The following is a 20,537-nucleotide window of genomic DNA, read 5'->3' on the forward strand; positions in this document are numbered from 1 at the left end:
GGTCACCTTGACCTTTGATCTAGTGCCCTGAAAATCAATAGGGGTCATCTGTGAGTCAGGATCAATGTACCTATGAAGTTTCATGATCCTAGGCATAAGCGTTCTTGAGTTATCATCCAGAAACCATTTTACCATTTCGGGTCACAATGACCTTGACCTTTGACCTAGTGACCTCAAAATCAATAGGGGTCATCTGCGAGTCATGATCAATGTACCTATGAAGTTTCATGATCCTAGACATTAACGTTCTTGAGTTATCATCCGGAAACTAATTTACTATTTCGGGTCACTGTGACCTTGACCTTTGACCTAGTAACCTCAAAATCGATAGGGGTCATCTGCGAGTCATAATCAATGTACCTATGAAGTTTCATGATCCTAGGCCTAAGCGTTCTTGACTTATCATTCGGAAACAATCTGGTAGACAGACATACGGACCGACATGATCAAAACAATATACCCCCTCTTCTTCGAAGGGGGGCATAAAATGTGACTTCCAAAGTGTTGGATCACAAGGTTTGACGGAAACCATTTTTGAACTCAACTCTTGTATCAATTAAAGAAACAAATGTTCTGACCAAATTTCATGAAAATTGGGCCAAAAATGTGACTTCTAGAGTGTTAACGTTTTCACTATATACATATAGAGAAAAATGCCCCGCCCACTGGCGGCCATGTTTTTTCACCAATCCGAACCATTGTTGAACTCGTCCAAGATATCAATAAAACCAATGTTTTGACCAACTTTCATGATGATAAGGCAAAAATTGTAACTTCTAGAGTGTTTACAAGGTTTCTCTATAGCCAAATAGGGAAAACTGCCACTATATACATATAGAGAAAAATGCCCCGCCTACTGGCGGCCATGTTTTTTCACTGATCTGGACCATTTTCGAACTCGTCCGAGATATCAATAAAACCAATGTTTTGACCAATTTTCATGATGATTGGACAAAAATTGTGACTTCTAGAGTGTTTACAAGGTTTCCCTATAGCCAAATAGGGAAAACTGCCACTATATACATATAGAGAAAATGCCCCGCCCACTGGCGGCCGTGTTTTTTCACCGATCTGGACCATTTTCAAACTCGTCCGAGATATCAATTAAATCAATGTTTTGACCACCTTTCATAATGATTGGGCAAAAATTGTGACTTCTAGAGTGTTTACAAGGTTTCTCTATAGCCAAATAAGGAAAACTGCCCCGCCCACTGGCGGCCATGTTTTTCAACGGACCGGAACCACTTTTCAACTCCAGAGCTCCAGATAAGGGTCGTATTTTCGTAATAACGAATTATTTTCAAGTCCGTTACGTATTTATTTTAAAATCTTGTCGTGCCATTAAGAATTACAAAATCAAGTTATGAATATTATTTTTACATCGGTTCGTATCGATTTTTATTGAGTTCTTTTCGTGTATTAAAGATCTTTGCGGTGCTTATATAGAATGGTTATCGGGTTTGTTTAACAAAGCGCATTTTTTCCAATAAAAGCGGCGTATACAGTATATATCTGTCAAAAAAACAATGGCGGCGCCCAGAGAGCGTCCTAAAAAACTGCAAAGCGTCCAAAAACACGCGTTTAACATATTGTATGCAAAGTGAGCCGAAGTTAAATGTTTAGAAAGACATTATAGAAAAGATCTTATACGATGTTGTATGTTCAGTTGCCGACACAGTCGGAAAAGCTAAACAAAAACGCGACACGACGGGTCCAAACTTAAACACACAAAAAAACATATTGAACGAGTGGAAGGGACAAGATTGAAGGGGAGAGCCGTTTTAAATATGAATTATTTAAAAATTCATCTTAGGCATGCAATCTAAACACAGTTTGGGCATATGAAGGTATTGGAAAAATAAAATTGTATAATACTGAATAGACACTGTTGAACTCGTATAAATAAAGTTGCTAGTATGCTTATTTTGATTTTTTTTGCATGAAAATAACCATTATTATTTATTTTTAGGTCATTTAGAAAAAATAAGAATTATTTTCCAAAACGTTTTAAGAATACAATGTCAGAGTTAAGAATTCTTTTTGAAAATCTGGTAGTAATTTAAGAATTTCACAAAACCTTATCTGGAGCCCTGAACTCAAACAAGATATCATTAAGACGAACATTTTGACAAAGTTACATAAAGATTGAACAGAAAATGTGACTTCTACAGTGTTTACAAGGCATTTTTTTTTTTTACCTAGTCACCTAGTTTTTGACCCGGCACAACCCAGTTTCGAACTTGGCCGAGATTTTATCGGGGCAAAGCTTCTGACCAAGTTTCATGAAGATTGGACATGAAATGTGGCCTCAAGAGTGTTTAGGAGCTAATGTTAACGGACGGATGGACGTACGACGGACAAAGACCGATCAGAAAGCTCACCTGAGCAATCAGGTGAGCAAAAAAGAAGAAAAAACATTAACCTCCACAGGGCTCGAACCACTGACCCCTAGAGTCATGGAAGCTTGGAGTAAAATGTCTCCAAACTTTACCACTCGACCCTCCATGCTCACGTCAAACGCAATGTAAAATGCGGAGGTATTTTTTAGCTATATAAGCAATCCTCGTAGTTTCCCAAAATATCGAATCGCGTCTAACGACGCTTTAATCTGTTGGACAGTCCCTTTAACAGCCTTTGGGTACATTTTCTATCCGTTCGGTATTTGACCAAGTTATACTCAACGTCCTAATTAAAATTTACCCATGCACAGACCATTAAATGTTGTTGGTGACAGAGATAACAACTGATATGGGTCATTAAGTAAAACCTTTGTCAACAAAGGTCCGCATCTCAAAACAACAGCCATTGAGCTCAGGCATCCCTCTGAGTAGAAGTAAAATGCACAGGTAAAATTAAAAAATACCAAGGTTAATTTATTTTTAATCCAAAATTAAGAACATGTTATTGGTTAATCAAATTTGCAACATTGAGTTGGTATAGTTCAACTTTGTTTAACATATGATCCATAATTTTGTAGGGATATAAGCACAATTAAAATGAGACACATCTTATGAGAAAGCTGCAGGGTCAATAAATAACGTCACTTGTTTACATTCCTAAAATTGGTTTATGTTCATATGCAATTCGCGATTTAAAGCAGCTATCAAGTTCGTTTTAAAAATGTCCTTGACAGGTATACAATGAAAGCTGCATATAATTATGGAACAATATTGGTGGTGATAGGATTCTTATATAATATTGATTGTGCAGTAAAACCCTTTATGAAAAAGGTCCGCAGGTGAACAAACATAAGACTGAACTCACGTGGTACGGCTGAGTGGATCACCACCCGACCACTGCCGCTGCGACAGCAGCAGGCACAACATCCGCAGCAACAGCAGCAGGTCAGCAGCACGATCAGGCCAAGCAGAACAAGGCCGCACACGATTGGCACCCAACTGAAACGACAGGAATAGGAACCGTGCATCAAAATTGGTATGATTGGTAACATATATTTCAATTTTCAGTCCTGGATGAATTACGTTTAATTTTTCTATTATAATAAATGAAGTTTGGTGATTCATGTTACCTCAATTTGTATTTCATAGTTATAAACAATACATAAGAAGACAAAGATAGAACTGTACCTGTTCATACAAAGAGTATATCAGATATTATTATCAGTTATAAACTTAGTTATGCGTTAAATTTTACGTAAAACCAGGATTGAAATGTGTTTTTGAAATAAAATATTAGATTCCTACTTCACCCTACATGATGCGATTTTCCTTTCAATTACTACCCCTACTTCACAATTTTCAAAACAAGAGCTGTCACCAAAGGATGACTTATGCCCCCTATAAAAGCTTTGATAGAAGTTATGAGCATTTTTCGAAACCCAAAGGCAGATTTCGAAACCTAAACGCGGACCCTAAGTTCAAGGTCAAGGTCATAGGGGTAAAAATTTGTGTGCGTATGGAAAGGCCTTGTCCATATACACATGCATACTAAATATGAAGGTTATATCTCAAGGTAAATAGAAGTTTTATGAGAATTTTTCAAAACCTAAACGCAGATTTCGAAACCTAAACGCGGACCCCAAGTTCAAGGTCAAGGTCACAGGGGTCAAAATTTGTGAGCGTATGGAAAGGCCTTGTCCATATACACATGCATACCAAATATGAAGGTTATATCTCAAGGGACATAAAAGTTAAAAGCATATTTTGAAACCTAAATGCAGATTTCGAAACCTAAACGCGGACCCCAAGTTCAAGGTCAAGGACACAGGGGTAAAAATTTTTAAGCGTATGGAAAGGCCTTGTTTATATACACATGCGTACCAAATATGAAGGTTATATCTCAAGGGACATGGAAGTTATGAGCATTTCTCGAAACCCATACGCAAAGTGTGACGGAAAGACAGACAGACAAACGGACAGACAGAAGGACAGTCCGATCACTATATGCCCCCTTTTCTTTGAAAGGGGGCATAAAAAGGACATCGGCACTTGTCATGAAAACATACATGTGTTCCACTATCCAGCTCTTCACGCAGGAGTCTTGGTCCCTTTCCGAGAAGGGAACCATCATCAACGCATCGTTGCAGCAGACCTTGTAGTTTTTCAAGTTCAACTGAAAGCAGCAGTAGTTTTCGCACAGTTCGGATGGGTGGTAGGTCCCGCTGTAATCCGTATAACTTGTGCAGCACTGGTAACCATGGCTACCGCCCAAGGTGACTGAAAATGAACACACTCATATTTGTAATAAGTTAATAGCAGCACTGTTCGCTATGAGTCCGTTTGTTAGGTTGATTTAAGTCGCTGCAAATAAATTTTAAAACCCAAGTGTATGAAGTGCTATTTTTGTTGACCTACGTTGAACCTCTTTGGCTGGTATCATCTTACTTAATAAGCATATAGTGAAACTTTTGCTTCAACATTATTAAACAACGCGTTCATTCATTTATGGCAAGGAACCAAATGCCAAACAGTGAGATATGCATCAGACATGACACATACATATACATGAAAAGCTCAAACATGAATAAAACTGGGTTAAACTTCGAAGCTTAAATGCAAAAGCACCAGAGGCAAAAACAGGTTTCTAAGAGCTCCATAACTCATACTTGGTCCAGAATTATTTGTGACACATTTTAAAGTAATAATAAATTAACCTTTTACCATCACGAGTCAAATTAAATATCAATACAGAGAATACAGTTCAAACTACTCGTTGGTTATATACATACCAGAGCAGACCGTTACTTTCTGAGTCATGATGCAATGAATCCAAAACGATTTTCAACTTCACCTTCTTATTACTAACAAGAGCTGTCACCATAGGATGACTTATGCCCCCTATAAACGCTTGATAGAAGTTATGAGCTTTTTTCGAAACCTAAACGCAGATATCGAAACCTAACGCGGACCCTAAGTTCAAGGTCAAGGTCATAGGGGTAAAAATTTGTGTGCTTATGGAAAGGCCTCGTCCATATACACATGCAAACCAAATATGAAGGTTTTATCTCAAGGGACATAGAAGTTATGAGCATTTTTCGAAACTTAAACGCAGATTTCGAAACCTAAACGCAGACCCCAAGTTCAAGGTCAAGGTCACAGGGGTAAAAAAATTTGTGCGAATGGAAAGGCCTTGTCCATTTACACATGCATACTTAATATGAAGGTTATATCTCAAGGGACATAGAAGTTATGAGCATTTTTCGAAACCTAAACGCAAAGTGTGACGGAAAGACAGACAGACGGACAGTCCGATCACTATATGCCATCTTTTCTTCGAAAAGGGGGCATAAAAACACTTACGAAATGGTATAGTGTCATGTTAAGTGGAAAATCATTTAGTTATATAACCACAAATGTTTGCCGTACTCGGTAAGTACGTCGGGAAATCGTTCATGAACGCCTGAACAGGCTACCTTTATTTGCCAGTTTGCTGTATGCTTTTTAATGAAATTTTGTATCGAAATGCATTGTGCTAAAATATACCATTTACAACTCGCAATGAGATTTAAAAAGACCCATGTCATGCGAAAAATGGGTCTTATGCTATATGCGGCAATCATAGCTACAGCCCACCAAGCCTGTGCATGTCTCAAGAGATACATAATGAGACCATAAAACCTTGAGTGATTTTAAAGCGGACAGCATCGCATCTGACCAGACTAAGTGTATGCACAGGCTGGGCTCAAGCTTTGCTGGCTGAAATTCCATAAGACCCAGTTTCGCATGAAGCGGTTATAAAAGTGTGATTTAAATGTTTTAAAAGAAAATTGCTTGTTTAATAGTAACACACAATATATTTCAATGGTAAAGAAATACTCATAATGATATAACGAAGTGAAACTCCAGCTGCTGGAGCAGTATTGCTTTCTCATTATAAACAAGCAAATTCATAGAATTGATATCCGCCGCCAATATGCTTCTGGACACAAAAGTGTTAAATTTGACACTCAAAAAAGCATTTTTTCGAGATACAAATGGCCATAACTCCGTTATTAACAAATGGTGCATAATGCTATTTGGCATGCATCATCCTCTTATCCATATGTATACTCATACCAAGTTTCAATGAAATCCGCCAAAGCACTTCCAAAATATGGCTTCGGACACAAAAAAGCATTTTTTCACGATATAGAATGTTATAACAGTCAATCAGATGCTGTTTAAAATATATCATAGAATCAACACAGTAGTATAATACATCTATACCCAGCTTATTGCTATTACACAACTCAGTTCATATAGACTAAATCATGGACTTCCCAGTATAGACCTATGTAAATTAATTAATATGGTGCCCTTGCACACTTTAACTTTTTGCCCACCATGGTTGCAATCTACATTTTTGCTGCCATGATCTCATTATCTTTTATATTGAAAATAAATCATGGCGTTACAATTTTTATTGTAAAAAGATAATTTGCATATTGTTCTTGTATAATTATGTCTTCTAAATATGAGCGAACACTAGCCTGCTTAAATACGCTTTCGTAATTTAGTTATGTCTATATATAAATGAATACAATTGATATCTTCAACACATGAACGTTGATGACAATCCTTCATTAATCAGGGATGTTCTGAACCTTGCTTTAATTATATGATTAACGCATATATTTTGGTGTAAAAAACATGTGTAGATGTAGACGTTATAAAAAAAATGTTTAGATAAAATAAGTTTTCATTATAAAAATTGAAGACAATCTTTTATTTATCAGGGATATTATGTACCTTGCTTTAATTACATGATTAACTCATATGTTTTTGTTTTTTGTTTGTATTAATAAGCATGTATATGTGTAGATTTTGTTAAAAAACCATGTCAATATAAATTAAAAATTCCTTCTTAAAAATTATTTCGTAATGCTTTGAAATATTGTTTGAACGTTATAATAATATAAATTCTTATTCTATCAGGGATGTTTTGTACTTTGCTATAATTATACGTTTAACACATATGTTTGTGGTGTAATAAGCATGTATAGATGTAGATTTTATTCAAAAAAAATATGTTTAGATAAATTAAGCATTCATTAAAAAAAATATTGCATAATGTATTAAATATTAAAATAATAAACTTCTAAAAAGCATGAAGAATTAACTGATCTTTAAAATCTGTTGCATTCAGTTGTTTTTTGTTGTTGTTGTTATTGTGAGAATCATGAAGACTTTGTGTTTCTTAATATTGTCGCTTTTTCCTTTTTCTTATGTTCACCATAAGGAATACACCACCAAAACAATAAAATGTAAAGAATTCTACATATGTTGTCAGTGATTTTTGTTGCTTTTTTTTGTTACAGCCTGTGGCATTTGGATTGGGAAAAATAGCGCAATAAACCATGAAATTGGGAAAAATAGCGCGATAAACCATGAAATTGGGAAAAATAGCGCGATAAACCATGAAATTGGGAAAAATAGCGCAATAAACCATGAAATTGGGAAAAATAGCGCAATAAACCATGAAATTGGGAAAAATAGCGCGATAAACCATGAAATTGGGAAAAATAGCGCAATAAACCATGAAATTGGGAAAAATAGCGCAATAAACCATGAAATTGGGAAAATAAGCGCGATAAACCATGAAATTGGAAAAATAGCGCGATAAACCATGAAATTGGGAAACATTATAAATATGATTATAAGAACAGTATAACAAGAGCACCGCCTTGCGGGTGCAGACCGCTCATCTATTTTCTTTTTAAAGGTGAAGGGACTCTCATTTTCAATCACAAAGGAGGGAGGGGTGGAGTGAAGAGGGGTGTATAGTGTGGAGTTGTGGACATTTATTACATAATCTTCCAAAAAAGCGAAAAAAAAAAAAAAAAAAAAAAAAAAAAATCGGGGGCGGGGGGGGGGGGGGGGGGGGGGGGGTGGGGGGTGGGGGGGGGGGGGGGGGGGGGGGGGGAAAGGGGCATTGGGGGGGGGGGGGGGGTTTTTTGGGGTGCGATGGTTGGACCGGTATTTCAACATACGCGTAAAAAAAAGAAAATTGGGGTGGGGGGGGTGGTTGTGGTGTAATTTGTGATATATCTTAAAAAAAAAAAAAAAAAAAAAAAAAAAAATTAAAAAAATAAAAATTGGGGGGGGGGGGGGGGGGGGTGGGGGGGTGGGGGGGGGGTGGGGTGGGGGTATAGTGTGAGGGTGTGGTGGTCATTTGTGAGATGATCTTAAAAAAAAAAAAAAAAAAAAATAGGGGGGGGGGGCAGGGGGGAGGTGGGGGGGAGGGGGGGGAGGGGGGGAAGGGCACGGGGGACGGTTTGGGTGGAGTCTATTGTGGTATGTCAGGCAAGAGTAGTTTCGTCAAAGTATCAATCAAATCTAATCATAAATAAAGAAGTTATGGCAATTTTAGCAAAATTTAATAATTTGACCTTGAGAGTCAAGGTCATTCAAAGGTCAAGGTAAAATTCAACTTGCCAGGTACAGTAACCTCATGATAGCATGAAAGTATTTGAAGTTTGAAAGCAATAGCCTTGATACTTAAGAAGTAAAGTGGATCGAAACACAAAATTTAACCATATATTAAAAGTTACTAAGTCAAAAAAGGGCCATAATTCCGTAACAATGACAACCAGAGTTATGCAACTTGTCCTTTTACTGTACCCTTATGATAGTTTTTGAGTGTTCCAAGTATGAAAGCAATATCTATGATACTTTAGGGGTAAAGTGGACCAAAACATAAATCTTAACCAAATTTTCAATTTTCTAAGTATAAAGGGCCCATAATTCCGTCCAAATGCCAGTCAGAGTTACATAACTTTGCCTGCACGGTCCCCTTATGATAGTTAATAAGTGTTGCAAGTATGAAAGCAATAGCTTTGATACTGTAGGAATTAAGTGGACCTAAACACAAAACTTTATCAAATTTTCAATTTTCTAAGTATAAAAAGGGCACATAATTCTGTCAAAATGCCAGTCAGAGTTACATTACTTTGCCTGCACAGTCCCCTTATGAAAGTTAGTAAGTGTTGCAAGTATGAAAGCAATAGCTTTGATGCTTAAGGAATAAAATGGACCTAAACACAAAACTTAACCAAAATTGTCAATTTTCCAAGTATAAAAAGGGCACATAATTCTGTCAAAATGCATGCCAGAGTTATCTAACTTTGCCTGCCCAGTCCCCTCATGATAGTAAGTAAGTGTACCAAGTTTGAATGCAATAGCATTGATACTTACTGAGAAAAGTGGAACTAAACGCAAAACTTAACCAAAATTTTCAATTTTTTAAGTATAAAAAGGGCACATAATTCTGTCAAAATGCACGCCAGAGTTATCTAACTTTGCCTGTCCAGTCCCCTCATGATAGTAAGTAAGTGTACCAAGTTTGAATGCAATAGCATTGATACTTTCTGAGAAAAGTGGACCTAAACGCAAAACTTAACCGGACGCCGACGCCAACGCCAACGCCAACGCCAACGCCAACGCCGACGCCAAGGTGGTGACAATAGCTCATAATTTTTTTTCAAAAAATAGATGAGCTAAAAATTGCTAAGTTCATGTTTGACAGCATTTTTATATTATAAAGTGTTGCTTTCATGTCTTCTTACAACGTTTAGTTAATATCCTTCCACATGGATATTGAACTTGCAATAATCTATAGATTCTTCAATATATATGTACCATTACGATTTAATCATAATCTCTTTAATTTAATTCAGGATGTTTTTTAAAGTAAAATATGATATGGTGAAAACATTAACAAATATTAACAAACATGCTTAAGTGTTCTTGCTGTGTTAATGTTGTATTAAATGGAGCTAAAATAATACATTTCATTTGTTTACCTTTTAATATCTTGCACAATTAACATCCTCAATTGACATGCCATTTCACCAAACTATAAAGCGTGACAAACATAATAAAGCAGAATATGCATATGAATCTGATTATACACAGATCCACTAACATATAAATAAAATCATGTTTGTCTCTTTCCATTTTCGAACGATACCCATCTTAAATGCTTTAACTTTGTGAGTAAACTAACTCTAATTTCCCAACACAGATTTCCGTGACGCACATTCACTGTGAAGATTTCTAATAAATATTTGTTGTTGTTCATCTCAAACGTAGTATTTTGCGTTAATTGACACACACATTAAATTATCTCCTTATAACCATGTGATGTCCACTGTTAATTTTAGTGTTATTTATCATTTTCGCTGCTCATCGCAAACTTCTCGTCTGCTTGCCGCCATCTTGGACGTGTGTAAAAACAGGCGTTAACAATCGGGATACATCGACGCTATCCTCCTCAATATAGAGAGAGATGTGTGGATAGCAACGTAAAATCGTATTCGGCTACATTCGCGAACATTCGTAAGTCAGTTGTCATTTGGCGAAGACTCGACAAGCTCGATCGGCAATCTTTCTACGAAATAACACTAAATGACATTGTAATCTTATTGGCTTTATTGGGAAAATTTGGTCATTTTTGGGGAAATTTTGGTCAGATTTTTGGGAAAAACCGTCATTTTTTGCGATTGGGAAGCAGCCGAATATCGGCGGTAATTTTGGGCAAAAAAAAATCACTGGTTGTAAAGTTATGTATTTTGATGTAAATAAGTCCATATGTTTGACTGTAACCACAATCATTCATTATACTTTAAGCCTCCCTTTGTACATTTTGTTCTTTTGTTCATATATTGTATGTTTGTGTTTAATGTGCTGAATTGTTTGTGTCTCAACTTGCAGAAGTTAAAAGTTATGATTATTGTATTTTATATATTGTACCAGGATACCTGTTTTATGATGCATATGTTAAAGCACTTTTGTCATCTGTATAAAAATGGATAATCTGAAATTAATCTCATACAACTGTAGGGGCCTAAATAACACTAAAAAACGTAGAGATGTCTTTGATTTTTTAAAAACAAAACAAGCACATATTTATTGTCTCCAAGACTGTCATTTTCCTCCTTATATGAAAAATAAAATATATTCAGTGTGGGATGGCGAATGTTATTTTAGTTTTTGACAATCAAATTCAAGAGGTATTTGCGTATTGTTCTAAAAAGAACTTAAAAATCATAGTAAATAAAATTGACTATTGGAAACTACTTACTTTTAGACTTGACATATATGACAGTTTTACCGTATGTACATTATACGGGCCTAATAAAGATACTCCCACTTTTTTTACAGACCTCTTTAAAAAAATCACAGATTTTAATACTGATAAATATATAATATGTGGGGACTTTAATTGTGTTTTAGATGTAAACTTGGATTATCAAAATTATAAATCCATTAACAATAATAAAAATGCAAGAACAACATTGCAATCTATTATAAGAGATAACAATACAGTGATTCATTTTGAAATCTACATCAATGAGTCCCAGGGACTGGCATATTTTGAAACAATGGGTCCAAACTGAAAACAATGGGTCCCAGATTGTGTCTTTGTAAATTCGTTACATATAATCTACTTTACATGATACGCCTTAGCCAGGGGCTCTTTTATGCAATTTTACAGCTAAAACAAGAAATAGGTTTATAGCAAGTAAAATCTTTATTTGTTTTACTTTAAATAACAAACAGTGAAACATATATCATCTTAAACAGAGAACTTTTAACTTATTTAACAATTTGGACTGACTAGAGTTTTAATAAATTGAAGGACTAGTGTTAATAATTTTTTGGTCAAAATTATCCCTTTTAAACAGTGTGACAAAAGTCAATTTCTGCTTTGGTCAAAAGGTTTAAACCTTCAATAAATATTTAGTGTAACAACACTCATACTGTATTTAAGGTGTATAACCTTCTCGCCTTGTTTTTTCTTCAAACAGGGAAAGCTTTTTCCATAAATTCATCCCTGACAAAATTGCACAACTTCACTCTCATAAGTTTGTCTTGATTCCCTACAGTTAAACTGTTCCTGAATTTGGTCAAGACCTTATTCTGTAAATAAAAACCCCTCTCACATCCTGCAGTATGAACAGCAGAAGTCTGTGTTGTTATATGTACTTACATTCTACGTTACATAGGACGAAATGCTGTACGATCTGTATCACTATTATGTATGTACCGTATAAAAATAAAAGATGCTATTTATTTCAGAACTTGCACATTTTTAATTGTCACTTTAGAAAAAACAACAATGATCAATTAATCCAGAAAATTATAATAACATCGCTTTACAATATAACTGTCTGCGCTCACAACAGACGAACACAAAATGTGTTTTCCGCCATTTATTCTTCACATTTAACCACATGTTTTACATCGAGGCTGCGTTATCGATAAATATCTACACACTGACCGAGTTTAAATTGTTGAGGATCAATTTTGAAAACCTTTTTGGGTGGCATTTTCTTTGTTTACCATCCGGGACAGCAAATTAAATGTCCAATGAACTTTTAATAAAACGCCTTAACTGAGTGGATAATTGATATATTTCAACCAATCAAAATACGCGTATTACATTCTGAATGTAGTAATGTTACTTCCGTTCTACTTTTCAAAACGGTGTTAACATGTGTTTCGCTTATCTCCACGAATCGAACTCGGTATAATGTACAATTTTGACTATGTTGAAAATCGGACTTTTTAAACAATGCGTCCCAAGTACGCACATGTTTGAGAAAAAAACGTGCGTCTGGCACGCGGGACACACATCAAAATGAATCACTGCAATATAATTGATACTAAATGGCACTATCCAACAATATACATGGAGACGGTTCACACCATTACAACAGGCTAGACTTGATTTTTTCCTAACTTCAAATAATCTGTCATCCAATATTAGAAAATCTACTATTGATTCATGTTATAAATTCCATCATCGACCTAGAAATAATTTCTGAGGAAATAACACATGGAAAAGGGCTATGGAAATTCAACAATTCACTTTTAAAGGATATTGACTATTTAAACTGTATTAATACTTTGATTGAAAATATTAAACTACAGTACTATATACCTATCTACAACATAGAAAACATAGATAATATTCACAATAGCAACATACAGTTTGTTATCAATGACCAATTCTTTCTGGAAACATTACTTATGGAAATAAGAGGTAAAAGTATTTCATTTTCATCATATAAAGCTAAACAGAACAAAAACCATGAATCAAATTTAATTAAGAAAATTGATATACTTCAAAAATCCTTGACTGAAACTAATTCAGACCAACTTCGTGAGCTACAAAAGGAAGTAGAAACTGTGAGGGAAAATAAACTTAAAGGGTCTCTTATTCGTTCTAGAGCTAAATGGATAGAAGATGGAGAAAAACCCACTAAATACTTTTGCTCGCTCGAATCTAATCATTATACAAATAAGTCAATACCTTTTATTGAATTAGAAAACAGGGCTAATTTAACAGAACAAAACGATATTTTAAAAGAGGCTGTTACATTCTATAAAACATTATACACTAAAAATCATACAACGAAATAAAATACGATATAAATGCTGATCTATGTAATGATAATAATATACCTAAATTGAATAAAGTGCAATCTGACTCATTAGAAGGCAGCGTTTTCATTAGGATTTTTTGTAGCAGGCTTTTGAGTTATTTGAGTAGGCCAACTTGTGCGAGCACCGAAGGTGCGAGTTGCTAGGGGGTCCGGGGGCATCCTCCCCTGAATTTTTGTTAAATAAAGGTGCCAAATCATGGCCTCTGAGCGATTTTGGGCACATAATGTACATGATTTTGCTCATTTAAAATAGAGGATATTTATGTGAATGGCAAAGAAAACATAAAGTCCTCAGTTTACATCAACTCTGCAATTATCAAGATTTTAATAAAAACAGATATAAATGTATAAAAAAACATTTAAAAAGTAACACCAATTCGACTTTTAATAATTAATTTTACAAATAAAACAGAGTTTGATGTAATTCTAATCTGATTCTGGGTCATATTCCTTTGATGCCAGGTTAAGTTTTTGTATGGCTATATCGACAGCTGTCTATCAGGCTCAGCCCATCATTCCCCTCAGAAACATCGGTTTGGACCACAGCATCCACAAGTGTAAGAACTGGTGCTGATGCTTAGACCCTTGGCTGCTTCGGGGGAATCTTCTGCCTCTATTTTATGTCAAGCCACAGCTTGACTGCTGAAATAATCAATATGGAAATGTAGCATGTTTTTTTAGATTGAATTTTACTTTTGAACTTCAATTCAGATTAAATTTTACTTTTGAACTTTATTTGTTTTTAAAGAAGAGTATAAATGGCTTATTTACTATAGAAGACAATGTGCAAGACCATGGATGACATTAATATTTTGTCAGAAGCCCTCTGGAAAAGATGCATAAAAATTGGGCATAGGTTCTCCTAGCATAGCAATTTTAAGAAAGATTTGACAGTTTGGCAATGCAGATTCCCCCCCCCCCCCAAAAAAAAAATCGAGCATAGGTTGCCCCAGCTTAGGCAATCGTAGGATTTAAATATGTCGCAGAGGAAGCTTCTTTTGGTCAATATTTTCCAATACAAATTTGGACATAGCTAAACATTTCAGAGCCAATTCAATATAATTAGCAAACTCCAACCTTAATCATGACAATATCAGGAGAGTTTGGGGCTCGAGATTTTCATTTATCCTAATGAAAGACTCTTCTCCTGTAAAATGTGGTTATAAATAAATCCACTTACCGTTCGGAGGTTAAAAGCTCTGCGGAGAAAACCAAACATCCGCATAATCGGAACCATCAACGAAATTTGTCGAAAATAAAACCGAAATGTAATAGGAAAGTGCATTCATCCGGAGGTGCCGGTAAATGATAAACGTAAACAAAATTTGGAACAAAATAACTTCAACAGCGAACTATCGTTCTTACTCGAAACACAAAAGAAAGTCATTTTTTTAAATATTTTTTTAGACATGTTGACATTGTCAATTCGTGACCTTTAATCAAAGTGGTACACTCATGTTTCCCGCTTCGCGATTGGACAATTATACCAAAACGATCAATGAGAAAACAGTTAACATATATCGGTTACGGTTGTTTACTTCAATTTCAGACAGTTAGTTTATAAACGAATACTTAATATCTTGTCATCGTCGTGAGCATAATGCATTTGCCGATTTTTTTTCCGAATTTGAGCCGGCCCAAATAACATTTGAGGCGGTCAAATCGGCCGCCGGCCGCCTCCTAATGAAAACGCTGAGAAGGACTGCCTAATATCGAAGAAGTATCAATAACACTTAAAAATATGAAACATGATAAAAGTCCAGGGTCTGATGGATTCACTGCGGAATTCTTTAAGGTATTTTGGAATAAGTTAGGCCACTTCATAGTGAGAAGTCTTAATTATGCCTTTATTACAAATTCCTTGCCCATAACACAAAAAACATGGAATTATTACTTGTATCCCAAAAGAAAACAAGCTGAGATGTTACCTGAAAAACTTAGACCATTGACATTATTAAATGTTGTTTACAAATTAGCATCAGGTTCCATTACAGACGTTACTTGATATTTTAATCTGTAAAGACCAAACAGGCTTCATTAAAGGTCGATTCATTGGAGAAAACACCAGATTACTTTACGATATCTTGAAATATGCTGAAGATAATAATTTACCTGGGTTACTTAAGACGGTCGACTTTGAAAAAGCATTCGATACATTGTCTTTCCAGTTTATAGAAACAACTATTAGTTTTTTCAATTTTGGACCAATGTTCCAAAAATGGATATTTTTTTTCTTGCATAACCATGGCCTCCATACAAATAAATGGATTCTTGTCAGATACTTTTTGTATAGAAAGGGGATGTCGTCAAGGAGACCCGATCAGTGCTTAAATTTTTATTATAAGTGCAGAAATTCTTGCTATTAAAATAAGGGAAAGCAAAGATATTAAAGGTATAACTATAAATGACTTACAATATAAAATATCACAATTTGCGGATGATACATCTTTATTTCTGGACGGATCGGAATCATCTCTTAACTGTACATTAGATATGCTTCAAGAATTTTCAATATACTCTGGACTCCACATAAACTATTAAAAAACTAATTTAATTTGGGTAGGCTCTATGAAATATAGTACTAGATCGATAAAAACTAAATACAAACTGACATGGGGAGCTACTACCTTCAAAGTTCTTGGGATAGTGTTTGATATAAATTTAGATAAAATAGTAATGTCAAACTTTGAAAACAAAATCGAAAGTATTAAAAGATCAATAAGTCATTGGAATCGCAGAAACATTATACTCCTCTAGGAAAGATAACCATTGTCAAATCATTGTTTTTACCTTTACTTACACATTTATTTGTATCATTACCAACACGAAGCATAGACACCATGAAAACTATAAATAAACACTTTTATGACTTCATTTGGGCAGGACCAAGCAAAATTAAAAAAACAGTAATTGTTAAAGATTATAACGAAGGTGGGTTAAATATGGTAGATATATGTTCTTTTGAAAATTATATGAAAATAACATGGCTTAAGAGAATAAGTGGCAGGAGAAGGTAATTGTTATTCACTGGCTAGATTGTTAATAGATTTTAAAATAGTATTCAATACTGGAAAAATGTATGTCGAAAAAATATGCTTGCGATTAAAAAATAAATTTTGGCTTGATGTTTTGAAAAACTATATATTGTATATTGAAAAGCTGCCAATATTGAATAGTGCTGATATTCTGGATATGCCTCTCTTTTATAATCATAATTTTAAATTTAACAATAGCTATATCTATATTAAATGTCTATATTAAAGAGGTATTCGGTTTGTGAGAGACATAATGGTAGAAAGAAACTGCTTTATTTCAAAAGAATCTTTGGATACACAAGTTGGAACAAACGTAAACTTCCAATTGTACCAAGGATTAATAAACATAATAAAGAAATACATTGACAATTTTGAAGACCTGGTACGTTTTGACAAAAACACTCAAGGGCCTATATTACCAACTTACATAAAAACATTAGTAACCAGCCCGAAAGAAGAGAAACATATTTATAAAACATTTATTTAAAACAATGACATTCCAGCTTGTAATACTAAATAGAATTCAGAATTTTTAAATATTGAATGGAAAAAGGTACATGCACTTGTATTCAATCTAACTAAAGAAACTTATATCAGATGGCTCCAGTTCAGAATAGTCCACAGAATATTGGGGACAAAATCCCTATGTTCAAAATGAAAATAATTGCAAATAATTTATGTACATTCTGTAATTTTGAAGTTGAAAATATAATGCACTTGTTCTGGTACTGTCCATATACCCAAGAAATTATTAAATTTGTTGTTGATATTGTTCGTAGAAGTAGACCAAACATACCTATTCACATTACATGTCAGGATCTAGTACTTGGAATTATTAATCCAAAAATGAATGATTTAAATATAGTATGTCTAGAGCTTAAACGGTATATCTTTTATTGTCAAAGAAAAAACAGAATTCTTTCAAAATACGGACTTGCAAATAGTAAGAAACAAACTTTTGAAATTTACAAAAATACAATTAAATCAGACAAAGAATTAAAAATATGGTCTCTGGCTAAAATATTTACTGACATCTCATATAATGACATAACCAATCATAACACATAATATAAATAATGCTTATAACATATTTATTTGTTGTCATTGTAAAATCTGCATTATCAGTTTTATGTAAACAATGCAATTCAGCACTTACTATTTAACTTTCTTATGTGCAATATTTTATGTTCAAGGATATACATACTTATTTTTAACCAGGGCTTTTTTTAAGCGGACGCCCGCTTGCCCGTGCCGGGTTAAAATCGTCGCGGGCAAGTGATTTTCCAAAGTAGATAGTCCGCCGGGCAAGCCGGTTTCGCATTAGCATAATTGCGGTATTTGTTCGACTTTTCACCTTTATCTATTTATTTTCTTTGGGTCAATATATTTTTTTATCAAGTACTAGTAAAACGAGATTTCATTGGTCGCTTGCGTTGTATCAGCCAATCTAAACGCTCAAAACAAGTTCTACTCGGCAGACGTTTCAACATGGCGGACGGTAGCGTCCAGCCGATCTTTTCATTTAATCATTTTAAATGTTCTGAACCAAACCAAAACAACAATGTCCCTGATTTTAATAACAAGCAAGATAAAATTGTTGGTAGTAACTGTGCTATTCCAATTTTCTTGTGTAAAAGCACTCAAACTGAAACAATTTCAGAACAGTTACTAGAACTGGATGAAGAAGCGTATACTAGTGACAGTGATGTCTATGAACATGAATATAATAACTGTGAAAAGGATTGTTCAGAGTTTGAAAATCATGTTGAATATGCAGACTGTTTAAAACTTGCTAAGAATGCATATCAAGAGTTTCTCACTATTTTAAAATGTGAATAACTTATTTGTTACACATTCACATTTACAAATAGTGAGAAACTCTTCATTAAAGACATCAACATGATTTTCAAACTCTGAACAATCATTTTCACAGTACTATTTTAAGCCCTCCCCCCTTTTAATCTATGCCATAACTTGTATAGATAAAGTGACAAGTATACCGTTTTAAAATTTTAATAGTAATAAACTCTTCATATGTATTGTATTCAATAGTGACTATTCAATGAAATAAAACTGTCCAGATTTTGTTTTGTTTACAACTTTATATTATAAAAACGATTATTATTTTATTTTTGATACATTGAATTTAGCTGAAATTAAATCTAGCATAATAATGCATGTGTATCAATTCTTTAAAGATCAAATGACAATAAAAAATTGACTTCAAAATAGGGCAACCAGTTTTTAATGAGGGCAAGTAGATGTTCAAAGTAACTTGCCCCCCGGGCAAGTGAGTGTCAATTTCTTACGTTAACCCCTGTTAACATGAATATAGTTTGTATTGTACAAACTTGTGTTGTGTTTTCCTGTCTTATTTTGATGTTGTATAATACTTGAAATATAACACAATTATAAGATTATATGAATGTATGTTGATTTTACTGCAAGTTTAATTATTATATTTATGTACGCATCAAAAAAGCTATATGAAATACTTTGTTTTTATTATAAAGTTCATAATACTTTGTATGAATGTACACACTATTCTATGTATGTATGTATGTATGTAATATTATACGGAATGAATAAAATTCTGCACACACAAAAAAAATAAAAAAAATAAATAAAAAATTCACGATACAAAGGGCCATAACTCCGTTATTAACAGATGGGGTACAATGCCAGTTTGCCTCATCCTCTTATCTATATATATATACTCATACCAAGTTTCAATGAAATCCGCCAAAGCACTTCCAAGATATGGCTCCGGACTCAATAGAGCCGGATGGACGGACGGATGGACGGACGGAAAGACGGACGGAAGGACGCCAAAACAATATCCTTCGGCCTATGACGGCGTATAACAATGAGTTGATCCTTTATTTAAGGCAAGTGACAAATTGCCAAAAAAGTGAGGACACGTTGATTTGAACAAACGTAGTACATGTCGTATTTATAACCAACCAATGAAATTACACATATCCACAAGCCAGGGCCTTACAAATGGAATCATGTAAATATTTTAGCTCCACAGGTGGTTAGCGTGAGTGAACTCATCGATGTGTTTGAGTTTAACAAAGAATGAATTACAACATAATTATAATAATAACTGTATTGGTATCAACAAGCATTGAATACAAGTATCAAGCAAACCACATTAATTTTCTTTATAATATTTTTCGCTTTCAATTTTTCTAATGAAAGTCTAAATTACATGCATTTTGTTCTTTTTTGCACTTGGCCGGGCGGACAACTAGATTATAAAATAACTTGCCCGGACCCAACTTTTACTTGCCAGGGGCAATAGGACAACCTTTAATGTTGAGCCCTGTCAGCGCCCTCACACTACTTTAGAGGAAGGGGTCCGCAGACTTTAGGAGGGGGAATTTTCGCAGCGTTTCCCTTTTTGGGGGATTTTTTTTACTTACTCTCTCATTATTGCATTTTCATAATTTAGTATGTTTGCAAAGATTAAATTGAAAAAGAATTGAGAAATAATAATCATCTTTCTATTAAAAAAAAACAAAAACAAATAAAAAAAAAATATTTATTTTTTTTTGGGGGGGGGGGGGGGATTTTTCCCCCAAAAAGGGGAAAAGGGTATACTTTTCAGG

The 20,537-nt window shown here is 34.4% G+C and overlaps 1 protein-coding gene across 1 annotated transcript in view; it reads right to left on the reverse strand.

Annotated features, from left to right (window-relative positions):
• The window catches only part of LOC127876518 (uncharacterized), a 45,503-nt gene that overhangs the window by 14,264 nt on the left and 10,702 nt on the right, over positions 1 to 20,537 (reverse strand). Inside the window, exons 2-3 of the mRNA XM_052421818.1 lie at positions 4,466 to 4,676; positions 3,265 to 3,398 (exon numbers count right to left, since the gene is read on the reverse strand). Coding sequence (XP_052277778.1) covers positions 3,265 to 3,398; positions 4,466 to 4,676 — 345 coding nt within the window. The remainder of the gene's footprint in view (positions 1 to 3,264; positions 3,399 to 4,465; positions 4,677 to 20,537) is intronic.

This window comes from Dreissena polymorpha, chromosome 4 (assembly GCF_020536995.1).
Source record: "Dreissena polymorpha isolate Duluth1 chromosome 4, UMN_Dpol_1.0, whole genome shotgun sequence".
Classification (NCBI taxonomy): Eukaryota; Metazoa; Mollusca; class Bivalvia; order Myida; family Dreissenidae; genus Dreissena; species Dreissena polymorpha.